This window comes from Vulpes lagopus, chromosome 1, assembly GCF_018345385.1.
Source record: "Vulpes lagopus strain Blue_001 chromosome 1, ASM1834538v1, whole genome shotgun sequence".
NCBI lineage: Eukaryota > Metazoa > Chordata > Mammalia > Carnivora > Canidae > Vulpes > Vulpes lagopus.
In genome coordinates, this window is record NC_054824.1 from 160,866,930 (window position 1) to 160,892,932 (window position 26,003).

The 26,003-nt window shown below is 34.9% G+C and overlaps 1 protein-coding gene across 3 annotated transcripts in view; it reads right to left on the minus strand.

Annotated features, from left to right (window-relative positions):
* Window positions 1-26,003, minus strand: part of RC3H1 (ring finger and CCCH-type domains 1) — a 79,758-nt gene that overhangs the window by 37,540 nt on the left and 16,215 nt on the right. For all 3 annotated transcript variants that reach the window (XM_041753455.1, XM_041753463.1, XM_041753449.1), the window contains exons 2-5: window positions 8,448-8,821; window positions 4,260-4,380; window positions 3,145-3,384; window positions 2,325-2,500 (exon numbers count right to left, since the gene is read on the minus strand). In XM_041753455.1, coding sequence (XP_041609389.1) covers window positions 2,325-2,500; window positions 3,145-3,384; window positions 4,260-4,380; window positions 8,448-8,678 — 768 coding nt within the window. In that variant the 5' untranslated portion in view covers window positions 8,679-8,821. The remainder of the gene's footprint in view (window positions 1-2,324; window positions 2,501-3,144; window positions 3,385-4,259; window positions 4,381-8,447; window positions 8,822-26,003) is intronic.

Sequence of the window (26,003 nt, forward strand, 5' to 3'; positions counted from 1 at the left end):
CCACCAACAGAAAGTGTAAAATAATGATGATGATAATGTCTATTAGTAATTAAAATGACTAACCTTTATTGAGCCCATAGTATGTGCTAGTCAGTGTGTTAACTTATTAACCATCATACTGACATATTAACTCATTTAATTCTCTAAGCTTCTTCAGGTAGGTACCATTTTTGCTATATTGTTACATTTTGAGTCAAGCTGGATTTAGGCCAAAGGCTCAAGAAATAAAAGTAAAATAATTAATTCTAGTCCAGGATCACTTGTATCCTAACATATTTCAGTATATATTATACCCTGTTAACCTTTTATTCCCATAAAGACTTAAATTTCTCTAGTAGAAAATTCCCTTTTTTTTCTTCTACCAAAGAAAACTACAGCCATGTTATTAGTTAAGACTTCTAGGTCATCCTGATATTATATTTTTAAATGTTTTCCATTTTTATTACAAGAAAGTCTAAAATTAATTGTGTTAGGTAAGTCCATGAAAGACCAAATAGATGAAAAAAAATCAAGAACTAAAGTCACAAAAACAAAATATATTTTGCCACAATTCAAAGGCAAATCAAAAGACGAAATACCTATGTGTATGTATAAAAATATCCTCTCAATATAGGCTAATAAACCTTACCAAAATGCAGAATGTTTTCTATATGGTATACTAGGGTTCCCTGGACTTGGTTCTCTAAACTCTCTTTTAACTAAAAACAAAGATTTCCAAGAGATGCAATGTCTAAAGTAAGTCCTGGAACTATACTGTACTAAGAAGGAACAGAATTATCCCTGTTTGAAAAAGTTTTTCAAATGCAAATAAAAGAGATGCTAAAATGATGCAGCTAGAACATATCTATATCGATACATATGGCCACAACGAAGAATGCAAAATGCCTACCAATGTGAGTTCCACAAAGAAAATGAAACAGGCATGTATTGGTAGATACTTAACAGAAACTCTGCCACAGTGAATAAAATTTAGGGTATGGACCTATTGTGATGAGAGGAAATAAATCTTTTCATGATGGAGATAATAGTACATATTACCAGCAAGAGAAGAAAACAGGTGTATAATGAAAAAAGGGAAATAATCATGACCCAAGTGAAAAATCATTAGATTTTTACAAATTTCCAGTCTCTTTTCAATTACTATTAATTCTTTTAATTAGGATTGAGAGAGGTTCACTGGATATTCTGGGGTTTTTGGACCCCTTATTATTCTTAACAGAGAAGGGGTGGACTTCCCTTTTATTTTTTAAGCTTGCAATATTGAGTCTGTCTGGTACTGTTATTTGAGAACAAGAACTTTGGAAGCAGACATTCTGAAGTGTATTCCAGATTATATTGTACAATCATAATCATTACAACAAATATGAGTTATTTGGTGACAATCTGAACTGGTTGGGAGTTATTTTGGCTAGAGTTTCTGACAGTTCCAAAGGCACCTAAGGCAAGGACAAAGTTGGGTGCAGATTTGGAGTGCACACCTCATTTTCAGTATTCAGTATATATATAATCTGACTCTAGAAAGAAACATAATAATGTGGGCATTTAGTCAGAGCTTTAAAGCTTTTAAAAATTAAATTGGTATGTTTCCCTGTTGATTTTGTGAATCGTTCTTTCTCAGAAATGAGAGAATAAACTATAGATTGCAGGATTTTTTAGTTTTTAGTGTCAGATGAGGGGATGTAGTGACCCAGGAATGGCTATTCTTAAAGTTTGTATGAATTAAAAAAATTTTTAGAGGCATGCCTCCCTGGTCCATGAAGTACTAGTTATGTGTGTGTCAGAAGCAAGAAGCCTTGACATTAAGAAGTCAGGAAAATAGGATGAATGATAAATGATACATAGTGAGCACGGATATTTGAAGTAGTGCTGATTCGATCTGAGATACAAAAGAGTGTGTCCAGCATTACTATATACACTGAAAATGAAATGGCAAATGGAACTCCAGTACTGTGTATGTGGAATTACAGCAGGAGCAAATAGCAAAATGAAACTTCTTGCTTCAATGACTCTCTGCTCAGACCAATTCTGCCTACAGTATTGGTGGAAAAATAACACAGCATTTTAGCCTCTTCAAATATAAAAATCTGTAACCCTCAGTTTGATCTATGTTGTGCAATATCCAAAATACAAAATTTAATAACAAGATTTAACTTTAATAAAATACCATCTACATTCTTCTTTATCTTTTTTTATATTTTTGAAAAAAAAAAAAGATTGTTGAAATTTTCTGAGGGGGCAACTTTATTTAACTCAAAGTATTACTATATAAGTTTGGGGGAAAGACAATGTTTCCTTTTAAGCTGAAATTTAACATTAGTTCATACCTTGAAGCAGGAGGCTCTATAAAGGAGCTGGACAACATGCCCAATGCTAGTTTTAGAGGCTTGAGGAAACCGTGGCTCCAACCTTTGCACCACAAAGAGAACCAATACTTTTCTTGACAAAGCAGAACCATCTTCCAAGGCCAGGAGAACCAGCTTTAGAGCTTCCTCTTGCATTGCTAGGAAAAGTTGGGCAAAACCAAAATTTATCAAAGTGCAAGGATAAGATTAAACTATTTATTAGAAGGGCAATATTCAGTAATTGCTGCAGGTACCACCACTCAATGAGCAACACAACATAATAACACATATTCACAGTTATACTTTCTAACCATTTTGGGCAAAATTTGTATTATTCTGTATATTTAAGACAGATATAAAAATAATACATTCAAGAAAAACTTCTTTCAAATGAAAACTTTTGACATTGAGAAAAGTTTTAGAGGCTCTAAAATACTGACATGGAATTACCCAAGCCATGATTGTCAAGTGGCATATTTCTTTTTTTTTTTTTAAGGTTTTATTTATTTATTTGACAGAGAGAGAGTAAGCATAAGCAGGGGAAGCAGGCAAAGGGAGAGGGAGAAGCAGGCCCCTCACTGAGCACAGAGCCCGACACGGGGCATGATTCCAGCACCCTGGGATCATGACCTTAGCCGAAGGCAGAGGCTTAACCTACTGAGCCACCAGGCACCACAAGTGGGGTATTTCTTGATAACAACAGAATATTGCTAAAAACCAGCCTTTGTACATCACACTTATAGTTCTTACACCATACTCCTAGAATTATTACTATAACAAATATCAAACTTTCATCACATACCTGGTCCAAGGAACTGGCAGCCCCTAGCCCTGACTGCTGCCCAGAGATTGGAGGAGAGCTGCTGGGGATTCTGGTGCTGAAGAATGAGCTCTGTAACTGTCCGTTCACCTAAAGATCGAGCTGCTCTCATAGCACGAATCCTGCCTTCTTCTTCCACTAGTTGGCAGTGGACCAGAGTCACCAGCTTTCTCTGCATTGGGCGACTCAGAACACTCTGCGTAGTGCTATTCAGACCCACTCCTTTAAAAGAGAGTAAAAAGTTATATGTAGATTTACAACGCAGTTTTAGAGTCCACAAAAATTTCCTCTGATGGGATGACTGACTTATGCATACATGAATAGTTCCAGTTCTACTAGAATGCTTAAATAATAGATAAAATTATATAAAGCCTAATTTGCATGTTAAAAATATACAAAAGCTGTATGTCATGTAAATATACCACTCATTACAACATTAAATATATCATTATTCATCGTAGCCCTGGAGGAAAAAAGGAAAAAAAGGTTAGACAGCATTAATATTTAGTTTAAGACTAGAATCTTGAGAACATTATAGTTCTGGCATATTATTTCATAATGGTTAATTTTATCTTTCTAATGAAATAACAAGCCATAATGGCAAGGCAGTAAAAATGTAAAACAGAATAGAAGGCAGGCAACCCAGAGTTGTCAAATGATGGAAAGCCCTTCTGAAACCACTAGTATATTCACACTTTTGTAACTCATTCAAATGTTTCCAACATCACATAAACTCTAAATTTACCTATTTGATGTGGTTTGTAATGATATTATTTAGTGCTCGTAGGTTTGATTTACAATAAATAAATGCATTTCATTAGCATTCATTTACAGCCCACAATTTTTAAAAAAGAGGTATTTATTTTAGAGAGGAGAGGGAAGGGCACAGGGAGAGGGAGAAACTCAAGTAAACTCTGAGCTGAGTGCAGAGCCCAAAATGGGGCTCAATCTCATGACTGACTGTGAGAGATCATGATCTGAGCCAAAACCAAGAGTCAGACACTTAACTGACTGTGCCATCCAGGTGCCCCTACAGGCCACATTTTTTATGGTAATAAAAACATCTTTAATAAACATTTGTTTAGCTTCTGATTTACCTCTAGCACTGCTGAGTGGTTTCAGGTACAATGCTAATTCTTCTACACATTTCTTAGCTTCCTCATAATGCTTTGTATCTTCAACCCCACTACACAAAGTAATGGGCTGCTGCTCAGGGACCTTGAGGTCAAAAGAAAAGGTCTGTATGAGTACTCATGAAATTAACGTTTTATTGAGTGTATTTTATACACTGCTACTCTAACTGTGGTAACATCAAAGCTCCCACTAAATTTATTGAATTCTTCCAAAAGACTTTTTCTATACTAACACATAAAATTTAATGGATTACTTTGGTTTTGTAATAGCTTTACTGAAATAAAACTTGTATACCATATAAGTGACCCATTTAAGACATACAATTCAATGGTTTTTAGTATATTCATAACTGTGCAACCATACCACAATTTCAGAACAGTTTCATCATCCTTCCAAAGAATGCCATAATCTTTTAAGTCCCCTCTCCCATATTTCCTCCTAACTCCCCACCAACCACAGGAAAACACTGATCTATTTTCTGTCTCTATGGAGTTGCCTATTTTGGACATTTTCCATAAGCAGAATCATAGAATCATACAATCACTTCCAAAGTGGCTATACCATCTTTCAATCTCACCAGCAATAAGTGAGTTTCTGTTCATCCACATCCTAACCAGCATTTCTCTGTGTTTGGATTTTAGTTATTCTAATTGATATGTAGCAGAATCTCATTGCCTAAATTTGCAATTCTTTAATGACAAATAATGTTGAGCAACTTTTCATTAGTGCATTTGCCATCTGTATGTTTATCTTCTTTGGTAAGGTGTCTATTCAGATCTTTATTGAGTTATGAGTCTTTTATATATCCTAGACACAACTTTCTTTCAGATATATGAGTTACAATTATTTTCTTTCATTCTGTGAGTTGTTCTTTCACTCCCTGATGGTGCCCTTTGAAGCACAAAGTTTTAAGTCTTTAGTTCAACTAATCTTTTATTTGTTATGCTTTTCATGTCTTATCTAAAAAAAAAAAAAAATCCAACCAAACAACAAACAAACCACCTCCTACACTAAGGTCATGAACATTTATGCCTGTATTTTATTTGAAGAGTTCTGTAGTTTTAGCTTTTACACATAGCCTTTGGTTCATTTTGAGTTCATTTTTGTGTATGATGTGAGGTAAAGGTCCAAATTCATTCTTTTGTATTTGGATAGCCAATATTCCCAGCACCATTTGCTGGGAAAACTGTCGTTTTCTCACTGAATGGTCTTGGCAACATTGTCAAAAATCATTTCATATGTGTGGGTTTATTTCTGAGCTCTGTTCTATTCCATTGATCTAAATGTCTGTCTTTATACGAGTATCACACTGTCTTGATCACTGTAGCTTTGCAATTTCAAAATCTGGAGTATGATTCCTCCTACTTTGTCCTTTTTCTTTTTTTTTTTTTTTTTTTTTTTACTTTGTCCTTTTTCAAGATTGTTTTGGCTATTTGTGGTCCCTTCTGATATGAATTTTAGGATGGGTTTTTTTGTTGTTGTTTCTGCAAAAAGAAAAACCACTATTGGGACTTTGAAAGAGCTTGCATTGAATTCGTAGATTGCTTTGGGTAGTACTATGATCTTAACAATATTAAGTCTGCCAGTTCATGAACATGCAATGGCTACTTGTCTTAATTTCTTTCAGCAATGTTTTGTAGTTTTCAGTGCATGATTCGTTCACTTCCTTTGCTAAATTTATTCCTAAGTATTTTATTATTTTGATGCTTACTGTAAGTAGATTTGTTTTTTTAATTTCCTTTTGGATTGTTCATTGCTAGTGTATAAAAATGCAACTAGGGATCCCTGGGTGGCGCAGCGGTTTGGCGCCTGCCTTTGGCCCAGGGCGCGATCCTGGAGATCCGGGATCGAATCCCACGTCGGGCTTCCAGTGCATGGAGCCTGCTTCTCCCTCTGCCTGTGTCTCTGCCTCTCTCTCTCTCTCTCTGTGACTATCATAAATAAATAAAAATTTAAAAAAAAAATTTAAAAAAATAAAATAAAAAAATAAAAAAATAAAATAAAAATGCAACTAATGTGTTGACTTTGTATCCTGCAACTTTGCTTAATTCATTTATAAACTCTAACAGCTTTTTAAAGGAAATCTTTAAAGGTAAAATACTGGCTACTATAGATTAAAATGCCCTATCCTTGTTCCTCAAAATGTTAAAAGTATAACTACCCTGTGATCTGACAATTGTACTACTAGGTATTTACCCAAAGGATACAAAAACACAAATTCGAAGGGATCCATGCACCCCAATGTTTATAGCAGCAATATCAATAATAGCCAAACTGTGGAGAGAGCCCAAATGTCCACTGACTGATGAATGGATAAAGATGTGGTATGTGTGTGTGTGTGTGTGTGTGTGTGTGTGTGTGTTTGTATAACAATATTACTCAGCCATCAAAACAAATTAAATCTTGCCATTTGCAATGACATGGATGGAACTAGAATATGCTGTGCTAAGTAAAATAAGTCAGAGACAGACAAATACCATATGATCTCACTTATACGTGGAATTTAAGAAACAAAACAGATGAACACATGGGAAGTGGGAAAAGAAAAAAGGAAAGAGGGAAACATGCCATAAGAGACTCTTAAAGATAGAAAACAAACTAAGGGTTGATGGAGGGACATAGGGTAGGGATGGGCTAGATGGGTGATGGGTATTAAGAAGGGCATTTGTTATGATGAGCAACAGGTGTTGTAAATAAGTAATGAATCAGTGAATTATACTCCAGAAACCAATATTGTACTGTATGTTAACTACCTAAAATTTAAACTTAAAAAAATAATGAAATAAAATGCCCCATACTCAAATATCATTAACATTAGTTGTTTCAGTTAAGATATAACAAGGTCTTACTCATTTTATGGAAAGTTAGTTCCTCTTTAGACAATTTAATGAAAAAAAGCAACCTTTGGTTATTTGCTATTAAAACAGTATATTTCTAAAATTATCCTTAATGAGTCTATTTAAATGTTTCCCAAAATGTCACAGTGGGATTTTCAAAATTAAGAGACTTGATTATGAAATGAAAAATTCAGTACAAGAAGCAAAAAAGGATCAATTGCACTTACCCTTTTGACAAATATTTTGTAGTATTGGTGTCATCACAAGGTTTTTTTTTTTTTTTTTAAAGATTTATTTATTTATTTATTCGTGATAGAGAGAAAGAGGCAGAGACACAGGCAGAGGGAGAAGCAGGCTCCATGGCAGGTGCCTGACGCAAGATTTGATCCCGGGACTCCAGGATAGCGCCCTGGGGGCCAAAGGCAGGCGCCAAACCACTGAGCCACCCAGGGATCCCCAAGAGAGGTTTATAAATAAGTTTTCCTTTTGAATATGCTATTCTAGAACTGTTCTCTTCATCTCCAACACACATAATATATCAACCTTCCTACATTTTAGCAGCTTATATCAAGACTGATCTAGAGAACATTAATGAGGCCAGATCCAAAGTTCTAGTATATTTATTCAGAAAATGATTTATGGTAAATACATGGCATTTCAGACTCACTATGCAAATTTAGTAAAGGGTTACTTAAGTAAATCATATCTAGTTTTCAAAAACCTGCATTTCTTGGCTTTGTGATATCTTCTGAATATATTACTAACAACTAGATTCAAGAATACAGACATAAAATTTCAGAGTATTACCAACAGAATTGCTAGACTTTTACATTTAGGTACCAGGGGATATTTGCTCCTATTCTAGAAAAATGGTTCCCAAAGGTTACACTCTACAGTTCTTGTCACTGTCCTTATCTTTCATTTCAGTTAGTGTCTACTAAGTAAAATTGTCTGAAGTAGCTTCACTTTTCCTATTAAGTAAAATGCAATCATTTTATGAGTAATATTTTCCTCAATATTAATTAAGAGGTCCTTGTGACTTACCCTCTTAGGTTTCTCTAGTGATCTGAACCACTAAGACTGTTGAGAAAGGCTGACCACCAAGATTAAATGGCTGTTACTGTGTTATGACTGAAAATCCTGCACTGCCACAGTATATCTCTCAACACACTGACATGAAGGATTTACACAGTACTGAATAGAATTTTATCTAATTAAATAGAAGGCAACATTGCTCAATTTTTATTCAACAGGTTTCTCTTAGAAGGAAGACACACTCAGAAATTTAAAAGAATAATAAATCATTCATCTTACCTGAGCACCTACTAGCTGCAGCAATGCTGAGTTCACGGGGAGGAGCTCAATATCTGTATTGATAGTGGTCTGGTCAAATGGGCAAGCCTTGCGGTGGAGTTTATTCAGGCACATCTTGCAGACAGTATGACCACAACCCAAACTGATGGGCTTTCGAATTGTTTCATCGAAAGTCTGAGTGCAAATTGGGCAGGAGAGGAAATCCGTCCATTGTGGAGCTTGTACAGGCATTGTTACTAGAGTTATAATTCACTAACACACACACAAAATAATCTAAAGCAAAGATTCCACTGGAATCAAAATCTTTGAAAAAAGTTTTTTTTTTTTTTAAATATCTTCTGTAGATACAGTCAGCACATAGTGTGAAATATAACCTGGAAAACAAAAAAAGAAAAAAAAATTAGTGTGTCTTCCTTTTCAATTAAACTATGCATTCACACTCTACTACTTATAACCTTTTATACCCCATTTATAACACTATAGTACACCGTTTTACACTTTTATAAAATTAGAGCCTTAACAAAACATCCTGTCTTACTGAAGAGATGGGGAGTGGACCCCAGGAAGAAAATTACTTGCCCCAGGTAACAAATGAAGTTAGTAATAAAGTTAAATCCAATATCTAAGTCTCTGAAGTTTATTGAAGTCTAGAATTATATTGAAGAATTAGCCTTTTTAAGGTTAAGAATATTATTTCTTATTTAAACATCAGTTACATCAATCTGTTCAGCTGTGAAAATTTAACAAGCTCTACACTGATATGTATGCTTCTGTGTATGTTCCACCTCAATAAAGTTTTTAAAAATTGGCCTGAAGTAAAAACATTAAAATATTTTTTCATCAAAGTAGGTATGGGTAATGAGATAAAGAGTCTGTGGGCTTTTTTAAAGTCTGTTTTTAAGGGTCTTAGATATTGTTACGAATTTTTTTTGCAGATAGTTATCTTTAAACCTCTGATATGGCCTGTACTTGTTGCTACTGTGTGTTATGTTAGAACAAATGCACAGTTAAAATTATTTACTTCAAAGATTTTTTAAACCCCCAAATTTATCAATGACAAAATAATTATAATTCAAATTAAATGAAATTTCATTGCCTATCCTGTTTTTGGCCGAGGATAAAAGTCAAATTGTAAAACTCATCACCTATATCTAAAAGAAATTCTTCTTATATACAAAAGTCAACCTAAAACTTCCAAAATATATCTTAAACAATACAATTTATATTATCTCTAACTGTAGTTTCTAAAAATGAGAATTGACGCACAGAACAATAAAGTAACAGTATTACAAGGTTCTTCAAGATTTGATTATGCTCAAGAGAGACCACTTACAAAGATGGAAAAATTATTTTTAGCTGTAATTAACTAGGAAAATAAATCATCTATATACCTTACTTTTTGAGCATTACATTTAATTCTTGTTTTATTGAAATAACTCAATCTTAAATGCAAGCCTATTATTGATGAGAGAGCAGTTTCCATTAAGTATGCTAACAATGTATCTGTTCACTCAACAAATATTTACTAAGCACTACTTATGTGCCAGACTGAATTGTTAGCGAAACAGCAGTCATAATATCTGCCTTCTGAGTAATATTAGCTTTGTTTGGGTTTTTGCAAAGTGTGCTGTAAGATAAACGGATTTAACCAAGTTAATTTCATGTTCAGGATCTAAAATTAAAGTTATCTGCATGTGTGTTAAAATGGCCCCGGCAATAACAAGAATGAGTCAATAAAGAAATTGCTAGAAATCAAAATCTTTTGATTCCATAATGTTTTAAAGATAAATACTTCTACTAAAATGGATTTAATCAAGTAGATTATGAATAACTACAAGTATATTTATATTATTTTTTAAGATTTTATTTATTTATTCATGAGGGACACAGAGAGAGTGAGGCAGAGACATAGAGAGAGGGGAGAAGCAGGCTCCATGCAGGGAGCCTGATGGGGGACTCAATCCCGGGTCTCCAGGATCACGCCCTGGGCTGAAGGCGGCACTAAACCACTGAGCCACTTGGGCTGCCCAGTATATTTAAATTAAGTTATTACTATTTAACATATTGAAACTCTCATCTAGAATGGTAAAAAAGACAATACGGTATCTAATTACTCTATTCAACTGCAGACTCAAATGCTACATTTGTGTATGGGGTTAAAGAATGCTCCAAAAGAAAAAAAATTTTTAGAGGATAGAATATTCAGAAAAGGAACTGGTATCAGTCATAAACTGCTTTTTGAGCTTGATTAAATCAATAAAATATCACCCATATGAACTTTTCTATAGATTAGCAAGGCAATTTATATCAATGCCTGCGGATAATCTGATCTTGTATTAATCTCTGTAGAGTTTAATGGTTCCCTTTTATTAGTATGACATTGTAGACAACTTAAAACTTGTTAAGTATAAAAGTAGAGATAAAACTCAGCACTTTAGTCTCTCCAACACTTTATACAAGTGCCAAAGGGCACAAAACGTGTTTTATTGTATATAATTATAATTTTTATTATTTACAAAGCTATGTGCCACATACGCCTTATATAGAGGACTTATAAAAAGTAGGTAATTACCGTTATCCCACTTTACAGATTTGAGAAACGGAGGTTTACAGAGGCTGAGTAAGGTAAGAAGAAATAGAACTAAGATATTAACTCAGATATATTGGCACAAAATCCAAACTCTTAACAACCATATTAAGATTAAAGGTTAAATATAAAGGAACTATTTGTGACTTCATTCAAAAACCAATGTCACAAAGCTGCCCTAACAGCTACTGACTTCATAGCAATTCTGCTAAACTTAACTGCCAAATCTAATGGTCAGGTCACTGTTCTAATCTCATTTGTCTTCTCAGTAAGATATGAAACAGACAATTACTAACTCTCTGCTTCTTGAAAGTGTGCATGAACCACATTCCCCTCATCCTTTCCAATTTGTTATGTTTTTGACCTCCTAAATTCTTCTAAATACTAGAATCATCAGATCTCCATTTTGAGTTTCTCTTTCTCATCATCCTTCAGCTAAAATCCCAAAACAGCCTTCTGATTTAGAACAAAGTCTGGATTTCATATTCTGGTTTACAAAATCCTAAATAATAAGACCTGTAATTCTACTCTAACTTTATTTTCTAATACTTATCCTTACCACCCCAGTACTGTCCAGCTCCTCAAATGAAGCTTGTTCCCACTTTAGTATGTTACTACAAGCTATTCTGTCTAATCTTTGAACTGGAAACCACTCTTTATCACTTAGATGCCACCAAAAATGTCAAGCCCTCCCTGACCACTCAAAACTCTAAATCACTCTAGTCCATCACTATATTTAAATTCTCTATAAAGCATTTCCATTATCTATAAGTAGCATTTTCTTTCTTATATTTTTATCTGCTTACTCAATATCTATATTCTATATGAATACAGACTCCACAAGAACTGAGACCTCATCTGTCTTGTTCACTATGAAAGCTATAGCTCCTCACAATTTAGGCATACTAAAAATTTTGCATAATTTCAGAGAGTTCATAGATCTGTGGAGATCTATTCAGAAATCTCTAAGGTACCTAAAACTCTACATTAAGAAATTCTCATCTATATTATTCCTTAATATTTGAGATTTATTACAAAACTCATGACACTCCTACCTGATTTCAGATCTGTGCTGCCATTACAAATTTTCCAAATTATCCTGTTGTAACAAGAATTGTTTAAAATAGAATCATAAAATTTTACTGGTAAAAGACCCTTAGAGATCATCTGGTTCTAGCCTAATTTTCCAAGATGAGCTAATATTTACTTATGTCCCCATTAGTAGCAAGTATTATTAAACTTTTTCAAACAACTCTTTTCATCTTAAAACCCAAAGAATTTGGAATAATTTTCCTTCTTTTTTCAGAAAAATAACATTCAGAGAACTCTGTCTAAGGTCACACGGGTAGTAATGGGCAAAGTCAGGACACAACAACCTCAGGTCAGGACTTGACACACTAAAGCCTATGTGCACTTTCCACTGCACCAATTTGACATGGAGAAGACCAAAAGGCAAAACAAGTAAAATAGTTACAAAGTCATGCAGCTTGATAATGGCAGAGCTAGGATTAGAAACCAAGTTTCCTAACTCCTAGTTTTAGGATCCCCTGCACCCTCCACCGGATTGCCTTGCATAGAAACCTACTACCGAACACCTGATTTTTAAAATACTCTTGCTTACTAAAACCATGGTTAACAATATTTGGCTTGGATCAAGGCATCCATTAATCTTTAATATGTAAAAATATTTATATATACATGCTCATTCTTCTGGGAATAAGATCCGTGACTTTTATCAGTTCTCAAAGGTTTCATTTGGAGAGGAAGGGAAAGAGAAGAATCACGGACTCAGTGAAATAAAGTAACTGGTAAAAACATAAGAAAAAAAAAAAACAGGAATAAAAATTTATATGAATATATATTTCCTCTGTATTTGCACCACAGTCTCAACAGACTACAACTCTTGGAAATTTTTAAAAAGTGATATTTGCAGGCATTTTTTTTTATACGGTTACACTGGAGTATCTCCCTCTCATTCCTATCTCCCATCCCTCTAGTCTTCATTTTCATCCCAACTCCACAGGCAAACCATAGCTATTATTCTCTCTTCAGTTTCTTTATTCATTTGTCAAATATGTTATTAATTGGAAAGAAAGCATTTTAAATGCTGTTATTTACAACTTTTATTAAACCAGTTTTTCTTAGAAATTATACCTAGAAATATTTCTCCATTCCCAGTAAAAATTAAATATTCCATTACTTGCAAAAAAGTGTTTTATTGGTCTTTACTATGTGCCCAGGAGTGGGGCTAAAAATTAGTCCACAAGCAAGTCATTCCAAGTCTGCATAGACCTTACATTGTTTCCTTCGTTATCTAATCTATTTAAACAATAATGATACAAAGTAAATACATGACTCCAAGGCATGGTAAATGATATTAAAGTAAAGGTAAAGGACAGGGAGATTTAAGTACATATAACAGAGATAATCTAAACAAATTGGGATGGGGTTGTATGGGGCATTGCTTTCCTGAGGAAATGATATTTATGGTAATATTTTAAAGATGAAGAATAAATGTTATGGGAAAAATAATGCATAAAATGTGTGCACCCATTCTATACCTAGAATTTTCCTTACCAGGAAAAGTCTAACGACAGGCTCTGAGACTATAGAATATACTACCATTAGGGAGCTAGAAAAAAAACAACAGGGAAATGAAAAACCAAAACAAAAGGCAAAGAGAGCAAGAGAAATATGCATGAGATGAGATTAAAGAATCAGTAAGGACCAAATAATACATGATCTCTTATCTACTATTATTGTGCATGGTCATAATGTGAAGACTACACAAAAGGGCACTAAAAGGAGGCAGGAAAGATCCCACTTCATTGTTTTTAATACTTCCCAATCTGCATATTATTCTTACCAACCCTCATCCACTGAGATCTCCTTCAAGGCCCAAATTGGAAGGAGAATCTAACAATACTATGGGATTTCTCTCTCATTTAATAAAGTAAATAATGTTATACCACCATCATGCCTTTTGGAAAACTTGATACGTAAAAATTCTAATACAGCAAAGAAACAGATTACACTGACTTTCATATTACAGAAACATAATCTACCAATGTATTCATAACAGAATTCTTTTATTTTTTTTAAGGTTTTATTTATTTATTCATGAGAGACACAGAGAGAGGCAGAGACACAGGCAGAGGGAGAAGCAAGTTCCATGCGGGGAGCCCTATGTGGGACCGGGATCACGCCTTGAGCTAAAGGCGGACGCTCAACCACTGAGCCACCCAGGCATCCATAACAGAATTCTATTAAAAGAAAGGCTGGAAATCTTTGTAATTGAGACAAATTTAAAATTTTGTGTTCAAAACAGACAGGCTAGATAAACAGAGGGTATCCCTGTACTATGGAAACAGATGCAGTTATTAAAAAAGAAATTTATGCACTGGAAATGGAAAGGGATCCAAGATATATCAAGCAAAGCAAAACTTGCAGACCTGTATATAGTATCATTTGTGTTGGAGAAAAAAATCCTATATATTAGTCTTGGTATTGATGGATGTAAATGGATGGAAGAAAAAAGTCTGGAAAGACATCTAACAAACTTAGCAGTTACACAATTGGATAACTAATAAAATGTATATAATCAATTATATAAGTGCAAATAAATTTGAAAGAACAAAAAGAGAAGCTAACTATATCTGGAATACAACTCAGCCTATTTCTAAGATAAATTACAGTAAAATTAAAACATTTTTCCTTATTACATTGACCATTTTACACTTACGGATATCCAAATAATCAAAACTTAGGAGTTCTTTTCAAAATTTATTAAAAGCCCTTTTATAAATTCTCTATAAATTACCTCGTTCAAAGAACTAGCACAAGTTTGATTTTATTTTTCATTTCATCTCACTTAAGCTAGTAAAATGAGGTACAGTTGCTAATCTTACATTTTTTTAAAAAAGATTTACGTATTTATTCATGAGAGACACAGAGAGAGGCAGACACAGGCAGAGAGAGAGAAGCAGGCTCCATGCAGGGAGCCTGATGTAGGACCCAATCCCGGGACCCCAGAATCACACCCTGGGCTAAAGGCGGCACTAAACCGCTGAGCCACCGGGGCTGCCCTAATCTCTTACATTTTCTAGTAAAGTAGTTCTTAGAGACAGCTATAACAAACTTGATAGAATAAACATACAGAACCAGCATCAGGTTCTTCACTGAAAATAAAAGCATTCTTTTGATCAGAAAGATACATATGAAGAGACCAAAGGGAAAACAGTATTTTAAAAGCTTGACTCTCCTTGGGAAATTTGATGATTACAAATAATAACTCAGTCTTTGATGATTCTATTTCAGGAATATAAAATCATAAAGCAAATGTCATTGTAGTTGTTAGATCTAAGAACAATTTCTACTTCCTCATTCTTTAAACATCTTTCTCCAAAGGCATCTTTCTAAACATTCTCCAAGCTTTCTCAAAGACAGATGTTTATATCATCTTCAACCACAAAATACATCCAAACCACATAGAACATATGGCTTAGCGAATGTAATAAACATCCTTTCAGTCAAGAGTAAATATATGAAATAAAATTACCAAAACACCAAATACCAACATCCAGATTCTTTTTTTAAGATTTTATTTATTTATTCATGAGAGACACAGGGCAAGCAGCAGTGGGACCGTGACCTCCAGGTGACCCTGATCCCCACCTTCGATTCAGTGGCAATGCACGAGTGGTACGAGGAGACGCATGCTCGGCACCAGGCGCTGGGCATCACCGTGCTGGGCAGCAATAGCACCGTGTCCATGCAGGACGAGGCCTTCCCCGCCTGCAAGGTGGAGTTCTAGCTCCGTTCCCGACACCCACCCCCTCAGCCCAGAATTTGCCACTGTCCCGAGATTCCCCTGCATCAGAAATAAACCAGGTACTCCACTCAAAAAAAAAAAAAAAAAAAGAGAGGCAGAGACAGGCAGAGGAAGAAAACAGGCTCCCCACAGAGAGCCCTATGCAGGGCTAGATCCTGGGACTCACAGATCACGCTCAACCACTGAGCCACCCAGGTGTCCCCCTCTTTACTTCTAACAAAATCCAAAGGAGAGGCTGCTGCTCAATGATGAGACCAATGGTTAACTTCCTATTGGTTAAAACAAGGCATACTCCCCTATGTAAATGGCAATTAGTGATTTTACTGATACTAGGTTGATAACACAGAACATACAACAATTATATAGCAATCAGTCCACCTTGAAGAAGGCCCAAATTTTAAAATATCATATAACTTCCCCCAAAACATGCACATTTTTACAGCAGAATTAGTGCTCTTGGCTACTACAAACAAAATCATGATAGGATACATAAAAGAGCTTGGTTTTCTAAAAGGTCAGGCTTTATGCAAGGTGTTTTCACATTCTTTCTTATTTAAATGTATACCATAAATCTAAACAAAATAAACTACCACCAGTCACCAACAACTGTTAAATGCCAGCACTTTCTGTGCTCTATATACATTATCAAATTAATTAAATGTTCACAGCAATGCTATAATACAATTATCTTCATTTTAATGATAAAGAAACCAAAGTACAGAGAAGTACCCAAAGACACAAAGCTAGCAAGTGGCAGGACTATGATTAAAACTTGGCCAGCCTAACTACCAAGCTAGTACTTTTAAATACTATAATTTGTGCCATCTTATAGAGACTTAATATAGTCATTAAGGTAGGGGAACTTTTAAGGGTGATGGAAATGTTCTAAAATTGGATTATCTTGATAACTGCACAATTCAGCAAATTCTCTAAAATTCATTGAATTACACACTTAAAATAAGCGAATTTTACACTATGTAAAGTATACTTCAATAAAATCATTAAAATCACCATTAAAGGCTTATAAATGGTCTTAATTTTCAAATTTTTAAATAATTTAAAAATATAAAGACACCTTCCGATTTGTTCTATGAATGCAGCAATTGCCCTATTAAAAGCTAAATTACACTGCTTTGAAGATGTCATTTAAATATATTAAAACTGACATTCAAAAAAGTGTTAAAATTGTAGTATCATCTCCTTTATATGGGTTCATTTAAACTGCCTCTGATTTAGAGGGAGAAACACAGAAATAAAATTCATCAAGTTATCTAGTCTGGGCCAGTCACTGCTCTGAGGCATTTTTCATGCCCATTTTATAGGTAATGCTTGAGCTTCAACAGCATTAAATAACTTGCCTAAAGCTAATAAATTGTGGACTGAGACCACAGTTCAGCTCTTAAGTGAATCTGAAGTATAAATTGTCCTGAGAAAGATATATTAAATAAAACCTTATTGTCTATAAGAACAAAATCTTGGATCTCCTCTCAGCCTGCCCTATGAGAGGAGTTTAATCCTTTATTCTTGGTCTTAATTTAATTTTCCATCCTCTGGAACATTTCCATAGCAACCAATGGGGCAATATCAGAACATTTTTAACCAACTTGAAAAATGAAGCTAAAAACAGGAAATCAAAACAAAAAGGAAGATCAATAATAACTTATTATAACACTTTTCAGTGTTATAATTCTCAGCAAAGTATCAATTAACTTACAGATGAAACACTAGGCTGAGATTTCTGAGGAACCTCAAGGTTTTTTCGGCAAAAATACCCTGTAAAGAAAGATCTAATTTTGATTGTAAAAATCTCTCTTCCCAAAATATGTGAATTTGTAACCCTATATTGTACGCAACAGTCTAGATATAACTAATATAATTTATATAGTAATGTTAGTACAAATGGACAAATACTTGGGACAGGTATAAAAAGAATAGCTTCTGATTTAGAGGGGGGGAAGCCTGAAAGATACAACTTAACACAGAAGGGCTGAGAAAGCAGCAAAGGATTCATTTAGCTGGCTTACTTTCCCAGTGTTCAGAAAGACAAAAAGAAACATTTCTATCTGAAAGTTAATGCCAAATTTAGAAGAAACAGTAAGGAAAGATAAAACCATTCATGGGGAAGCTGTGTGACCTGAAGTTTGAAATAATACTTTCTATAAAGTGAACGACAACTTCCAACTTTGTGTACAGTTTCAAGTTCCAGGTTTCTATCCTACATAAAGTTATGCATTGTGTGTAAATGTGCTACACTGAAAAGGACATCACCAGTTATTAAGAGGTGGTAGAAAAGCGTCATCTTGAAAATATCTGTGAGGTAACAAGCAAGGAAAACTTACCCATCCATAGTAGCAAATAGCCAAAGGTTATTGTATTTTTTCAGCTTTTCATTAGGATTGAGATTATTACATACAGTATTCTGCTGTATATTACACAGATCGAATTCAATATATTCAATGTATTCCAAACATGAACAACACAACAAGAACTAATAACCAAAATCAGGTATATTTTGGATTACGCTACACATTTTAGCTGATCTGTTATCTTGTTCACTGCTTTCAAACTAAATGCAAATTTCTGATATTGGTTGCTTTCTTTGTAAAAATTGATGTCTCCTTAATTTGGCCTCCTTTCTAAAACATAAAGGTAACTCAGTCCCAACACAAAAATATCCATGAATGATTTTTAGTGCCTAGGCCAAATATTTTAACCAGACTTTAGTTTTTCAGATCACGTTTTGAAATCTCTCCTGCTGCTACAATAATGGCTCCTTTTGAGAACAGGAAGTTTGTTCCTCCAGTCTGCACAAGTTATTTTGAGACACAATGACAAATCTGATTGGCAAGTACTAAGTAATCTTGAATGTAGGGGTAAAAGCTCACAAGGAAAAGAAAATCTAACTTGTCCCCCATAAATTCATTATTTCAGACTGTTAATTACAATGAAATTGAGACATTTTGAGGGGCAGCACTAATAATTCTTTTGTTCAACTTATCCCTTACTAGTTCTTTCCTACCAGCATGCTTAAATCCTTATTCAGAGGAGCTTAAAAAAAACCCACATTTCTAACTCCAACCTGTCTCAGACCTTTAGTTAAAAAAAAAAGAAAAAAGAAAAAAAAATAAATAAATAAATAAATAAAAAAAAAAGAAAAAAGAAAGAAAAAAAAAAAAAAACCTGGGGCAGCTGGCTAATTCAGTTGGTGGAACTGAGACTCTTGATCTCATCAGTCATGAGTTCAAGCCCCACGTTGGGCATAACATTTATTTTTTTTTTTAAAGTCATTAAATCCCTGTCCTTTTTTTCTTCCTAGGCTCTATTCTTTACTTGTAACCTTACCTTTCAGTTTTAAAACTACCACTCTACTCCAACCACTATGTTGAAACAACTCTTTAGCAAGCACATCAACAACCTTCTTTTGAAATTCAACAGTTAAATCTCAGTAATTATCTTTTCTTGATATAGCATTTAATAATGTTGACCAGTTATTCCTGCAAATGCTGCCCTTCAGGTTTCTATAATGGCATACTGTCCAGATATTCCACTAATGGCAGGCCACTCCTGTGTGTCTGTTGAGGGCTATTCCTTCTCTGCCCATCTCTGGAATGTATGTGGTTTTCAGAATTCCTTTCTCAATTCTTTCCTTCAAAAAATGTCCCTGAGAGATTTTGTGTATTTTTCAGCTTTTAAATACCAACTATAATGCTGATGATTTTCCAAACCTATATCTCAGGTCAGACTTCTCTTCTGAATGCCAGGCAGGGCCATACAATCAGTAGGCTATTAGCCATCCATGTCTAACTAGTATCTCAAATAATTTCAACCTTACCAAAAACCTTTTGTTCCTCATGTCAATGACTGAGTCACTTATCCATTGACAGAAACATGGGGAATCATCACTGACTTCCCTTTTCCTCAAACCCTTCTCCCTCAACTAATCAGTCACCATGTCCTACCATTTTATTTTTTAATGTTTCTTGAAACCTTCCTACTCATTCCCAATACCTAAGTTTAGGTTAGCAACATCTCTTATCAATATTACTAGATTTCTTAACTATGGTACCCCTGTTAATAGTATTCTCAGTAAAGCAAAGTTAGGCTATAACTAGACTAAGTTCCTTAAAATCAGAGAAATTTTGTTTTGTCTTCTCTCTTGCTATTTTCTCTATGGTTTTAATACAGAAAATGTAAGCCAATATACATCAGTAAACCTATCAAGCTGGAGTATTTGTTTTCCCCAATATAAAGCCAACTGAGCTGATGGAAAGCTAGCTGCTAGGGAAGAAACTTAGGGCCTTAACATTCAGAAGTATGCACAGGTCAACAAGGATTTGTAGGACTTGAATAACACAACTATGAACCAACTAGACCTTAGACATCCAGAGAATACCTAATAAAAGCAGAATCCTTTTCTTTCTTTCTTTCTTTCTTTCTTTCTTTCTTTCTTTCTTTCTTTCTTTCTTTCTCTTTTAAGATTTTATTTATTTATTCATGAGAGAAAGAGAGAGAGGCAGAAACATAGGCAGAGGGAGAAGCAGACTCTGCGGGAAGCCTGATGTGGGACTTGATCCCAGGAATGCGATATCATGCTTTGAGCCAAAGGCAGAGACACTCAACCACTGAGCCACCCAGTTACCCTGCAGAATTCTTTTCAAGTACATATGGAACATTCTTTGACAGACCACACGGTAGATCATAGAACAAGTGTCAATACATTTAAGAGGACTGAAATCACAAAAGTTATATTCTCTGAACACAATGGAATGAAATTACAAACCGTAACAGAAAGAAATTTGGGGAACTCACAAATAGAAAATTTAACATACTCCTAAATAACCAAGAAGTCAAATAAGAAATCAAAAGGGAAATTAGAAAATATTTTGAGATGAATGGAAAACATACCATACAAAAACTTTTAAGATGCAACTACAGCAAGGGTTAGAGAGAATTTTACAACTTTAAATGCCTACGTTAAAAAAGAAGAGGGGGGGTGCCTGGGTGGCTCAGTCTGTTGTGTCTGCCTTTGGCTCAGGTCATGATCTCAGCGTCCTGGGATCAAGCCAGTGTAGGGGTCCCCACTTAGAGGAGTCTGGTTGTCCCTCTCTCCCTCTCCCTCCCTCTGCTCGTGCTCTCTCTTTCTAAAAAAAAAAATAAAACCTTTAAAAATAAATAAAGAGAAGAGGGAAGTGGGTGTGGGGATGGGTAAAATAAGGTGAAAGGGATTAACACTACTACTTATCATGACAAGCACTTACTAGTGTACAAAATTGTTCAATCACTATATTGTACACCTGAAACTAATATAACATTGTATGTTAATTATACAGAGCTAAATTTTTAAAAAACAAACCAGTAAAAAAAATTAAAAAGAAAAATCTCAAATCAATAATTTTACTTTCCACTTTAAGACACTGGGGAGAAAACGAGATATTTAACATCAGCAGCATAATGACAAACTGTGGCCAAAATATAAACTCTGAATTTACATTGGTAGCAAATCATGCCAATTTTAGACAATTACTCCCCTACACATTATAGAATGGAAACTTATAAATCACACATTAAGAGCTTAAAAATAATAAAAATACATTTTTAAAAAGATAAAAAATTAAAGTGTTTTATACCCTGAACTGTAACATTAATTAGTTTAAGAGGTATAAATGCAATCTTAAAAGATCTTGGTGGTTCCTTTTCCCAATGAACACACACACACACACATTTCCATTTTGGAAGAAAATAAGACACCTCAAGGTTTATAAACTCAAATATAAAATCCAGGTTTTTGTTTCATTATTTTAGGCAAACAATTTATAACATGAGAAATGAGTCTTAATATATCAAAGCTGGCAAACAGAAAAAACACCCAACTTTATCTTTCAGAGGGCATTTGGAATACCACTTACAAGCAAGCTATGCTGGCTTTCCTATCTTTGAAGGAGATTTTCATAGGTTCAATATAAGCAAATGGAGACTTATAAGGAATGCTAAGTTTTAAAATAATGGCATTTACTATGGTTAAAATATTCTTTAAAAAGGACACTATTCTATTTTTTTATTATCTTAATAACCTTGCAAACTATTATTAGACCCTTGAGAAAAACAGGGCTCAGAAAAGTTAAACCATATTCTCAAAGTTCACGGCCAGTAAGGGCTGGTAGAGTTTAGATTCCAACCCTGGTGTGTCTATCTTTACCATTGTAAGACTGTCTCCTTAGGTTTTTAAATCATTTTGTGTGTCAGTTTGCTAAATTCCTCCTTTGCAATTTGACTTTGCCGCTCTTTCTATTAAGAGAGTGGGTCTATTTCCCCACCTCTTGAATCTGGATGGCCTTGACTTATTCTGAATAGTAGGATGGAACAGAAGTGATATTGGAGGAGTTTCAGAGGTTAGGCCTTAAGTGACCTTGCAGCTTCTACCCCCACTCTCTTGGAACATGGTGCCACTATGTGAGGAAGCTTGAACTAGTCCCCAAAGGTAAAACCAACAGAACAGAGAAAAACGGTCCAAGCTCAAACCCCAAGAGCAATCAGTCCGAATCTAAGCTGCCAGATGACTGAAGCTCCATAAGTGGCCTCAGTGGAGACTAGCAACAGAACACACAGTTAAATCCTGCTCCAAATCTGACTCAGAAGTGTGACCAAATAAAACAGTTACTGTTTTAAGCCATGAACTTTGGGGTGGTTTGTCACTCCATGATAGATATATAATAACTGTATAATTAAGATATAACAACAGAACACTTCTAAATTTCATCATAGTCTTTTGAGAATACAGTAATATTGAATGTAATATTGACCCTGGAATTTGACAGTTTCTCTCAATTGAATTATATCTTTTAAAAAAAGTGAGTATCTACCTATCCTTTTTCTATGACCCTAAAAATTACTAATATTTTGAAGTACCTTCATAAACACAACATTCCTAAATTTAGTTTCTTAATCCTACAGCATAAATTAACAGTAACTAAGGGGAAAAGCATTTAAGTATGTCACTGGTAATACTTTCAAAGCACAGCATGGACAACAAATCCTCTAGACAAAACATGTTCCACTTAGGCTCAATTTAAATCCATCTAAAACTTTTTACTATATTACAACTTAATACATTTGTTATCTATACTAACAATCCTCCATGCTGCTGTTCCAGAGAAGCATTATTAACTCTTTTTTAAATTATTAATTCTTAATATTGATAGATTCCTAGGTTCCCAAGTTGGATGTTGTTAGTCTTTACTGGTTATAACCTAAAGACTTAACTTTCCTTACCATTCCTCACATTAGTGATCTTCAGCAGGTTATACTTGTTTTTTACCTACTCACAACTATCTTTATATACTCTCCAAATCTATTCCCTTTCCATCCCCAAACTGTGGGATTTGAGTGCCAAGTACTTATAGATGATTGCATTTAATTCTCCAATAACCTGAGAGATAGCTATCATCTTTACTAATGAAGGAAAGAAAACTCAGCTAATTTAGTGGTCCAGTCATAATTCATACCTATGTTTGTCCAACTCTAAAGCCTGTAGATTTTCCACTGTAATAAATGTTTTCTAATTTTCAACACCTGTAATTTTTAATTACACATATTAATAATTATTTTATTAGCTAAAACTAAAAATCTAAATTAAATGGTCCTTGTTTGCAGTTTAATTTGAGCATGATTACTTTTAAATTAAGTAGATGCAGCGGTTTAGCGCCGCCTGCAGCCCAGGGTGTGATCCTGAAGTCCTGAGATCGAGTTCCACATCAGGATCCTGGCATGGAGCCTGTTCTCCCTCTGCCTGTGTCTCTGCCTCTCTCTCTCTCTCTCTCTGAATAAATAAATCTTATATCATAAATAAATAAATAAATAAATAAATAAATAAATAAATAAATAAATAAATAAAGTAGATTTAGTACAGGTATCCTGGAACTGTTTAAGCCTACTAGTTTATTTAAGAAAAAAATTAGGTTACAGCAACTTCTATGTTTTCTGGAGAGAATCCCAAAGAACATTAGGACATTTCACTGAGAAATAATCAGAGGACTAAAATAGAAAATGAATCTTAACTTTATATGTGTTTTAAGATACTTAATATGTATTGAAGTATGGCATACATACAGAAAGGCATATAGATCAAGAATGTTCAGGTCAATGAATTATCACAAAGTAAGCGTATCTCTACAGTTGACCTGTATAGTTGACCTGTGAACACCACCAGTTTGAACTCCATGAGTCCACTTATACTGATTTTTTAAAAAGAGTTAACAGCAAAAACCACAAGGCATTTACTTAAAACTGCCAACCCGTCTCCATAGAACAAAACAAAGGCAACTGACACAGAGGTTGTGCCCGTTGCCCTGGCAACCCAGGGAAACCCATGGAGGTAGTCAGCAGCCCCTGGGTGCCCTGGGACGGGGTGAAGGGAATGTGTACATGAGGGTGACGGGGTGAAGGGAATGTGTACATGAGGGGTTGGGTCAAGCACCAGGGGGCTGGCAGGCAGAAGGCTAAGCTGAAGGAGGATCACATCCAGGGCCCTCAACCTTCCAATCCTCCAAGCACTGGTTCCTCACCAGGCACACTCCCCAGCCTCTACCCAACAGCACTCAGGGCCCAGAGTCTCTAGGAGGCCAGCTACACTTACACATGGCCACAGCTCCTTATAGCGCAGGTCAATGCTATATGGCAAGACAGGATAGCTGTACTGTGCCTCCAGGCCTCTGCCACAGCCAGCAAGCCACCCAGGAGCTGCCCTCCTGAACCAAGGCCACCAAGCTGTAGAACACTACCATCCCAGGACCAGGGCTGCCCCTGGTACTGGCCTGCCTACAGATGGCTTTTTTCAATAACATACATACAATACTATGAATTTATTTTACCTTCCTTCTGATGTTCTTTTCTCTAGGTTTAAGAATACAGTATATAATGCATATAACATACAAAATATATGTTAATCAACTTTACATTATGGGTAAGACTTCTGGACAACAGTAGGCTATTAGTAGTTAAATTGTGAGGAGTCAAAAGCTATAAGCAGATTTTTGACCACATGGGGGGGTTGGTATCCATAATTGTTTGAGGGTCAACTGTATACCCAAGATATACATTACCCCCAGAAAGTCCCCTCACCAGCCCTTCCAATCATTATTCCTTTATTCTTCCTCAAAGGTCACTACTATCCTAACTTCTAATACCATAGATTAGTTTTTGCCTGCTTAAAAACTCTATTCAGTGGGGGATCCCTGGTTGACTCTGGTTTAGTGCCTGCCTTTGGCCCAGGGCGTGATCCTGGGGTCCCGGGATCAAGTCCCACATCGGGCTCCCTGCATGGAACATGCTTTTCTGTGTGTCTCTCATGAATCAATAAATAAAATCTTTAAGAAAAAAAAACAACAAAAAATAAATAAAAATAAAATAAAAATAACAAAAATAACAAAAACAACCTCTATTCAGTGGAATCATCAGTATATACTCTTCTGTATTTTGGCTTCTTTCATTTAGCATTGTATTTGTTAGATTTTTTTCTACATTTATATTTTTAAAGTGCTACAAAACACTCCAGTTAAACTAATTAGTTAGAAAACCACCCTTTATAAAGTCATTTTTGAAGCAGTGATGACATTTGGATTTTGACTATCAGCAGATTTCTGGTATTGAACTAGAAACAAAAACCAGATGTCAATAACAAAACTTGAGAACCAAGAGTCACCTCTTTACTCCAAAAAACAAAGCAGCATGTCACACTGATAATCCCCACTTCTTTCCTTTTGCTTGCTCCTATCTTTTTTCCAGGGAGCCTGTGCCTTGGACTTCCTTGGTGGCTACCATAGGGCTGACTGATTCTAGAACTGGGCAACAATGAGAAAACAGGAAGATATATTCAGAATAGGTAAGCCACAACATGCTTGGGATGCAAGAGCTGGGTGATACTTCAGTGTATGCTCTGGCCTAAGGAATTTTTGCATTAGAGACATGTTCTAACATGTGCAACAATAATAAAATATTAGTATTAATAAAATGTATTGTCCCCATAATCTACTAACCAAGACTTACAGGCACTGACATTACTTTGTTTATTTTTACAGAATACATCTGAAAGAATTTACACTATTTCCAGAAAACAATTCAGTGATTTTCAAGCACACATGCT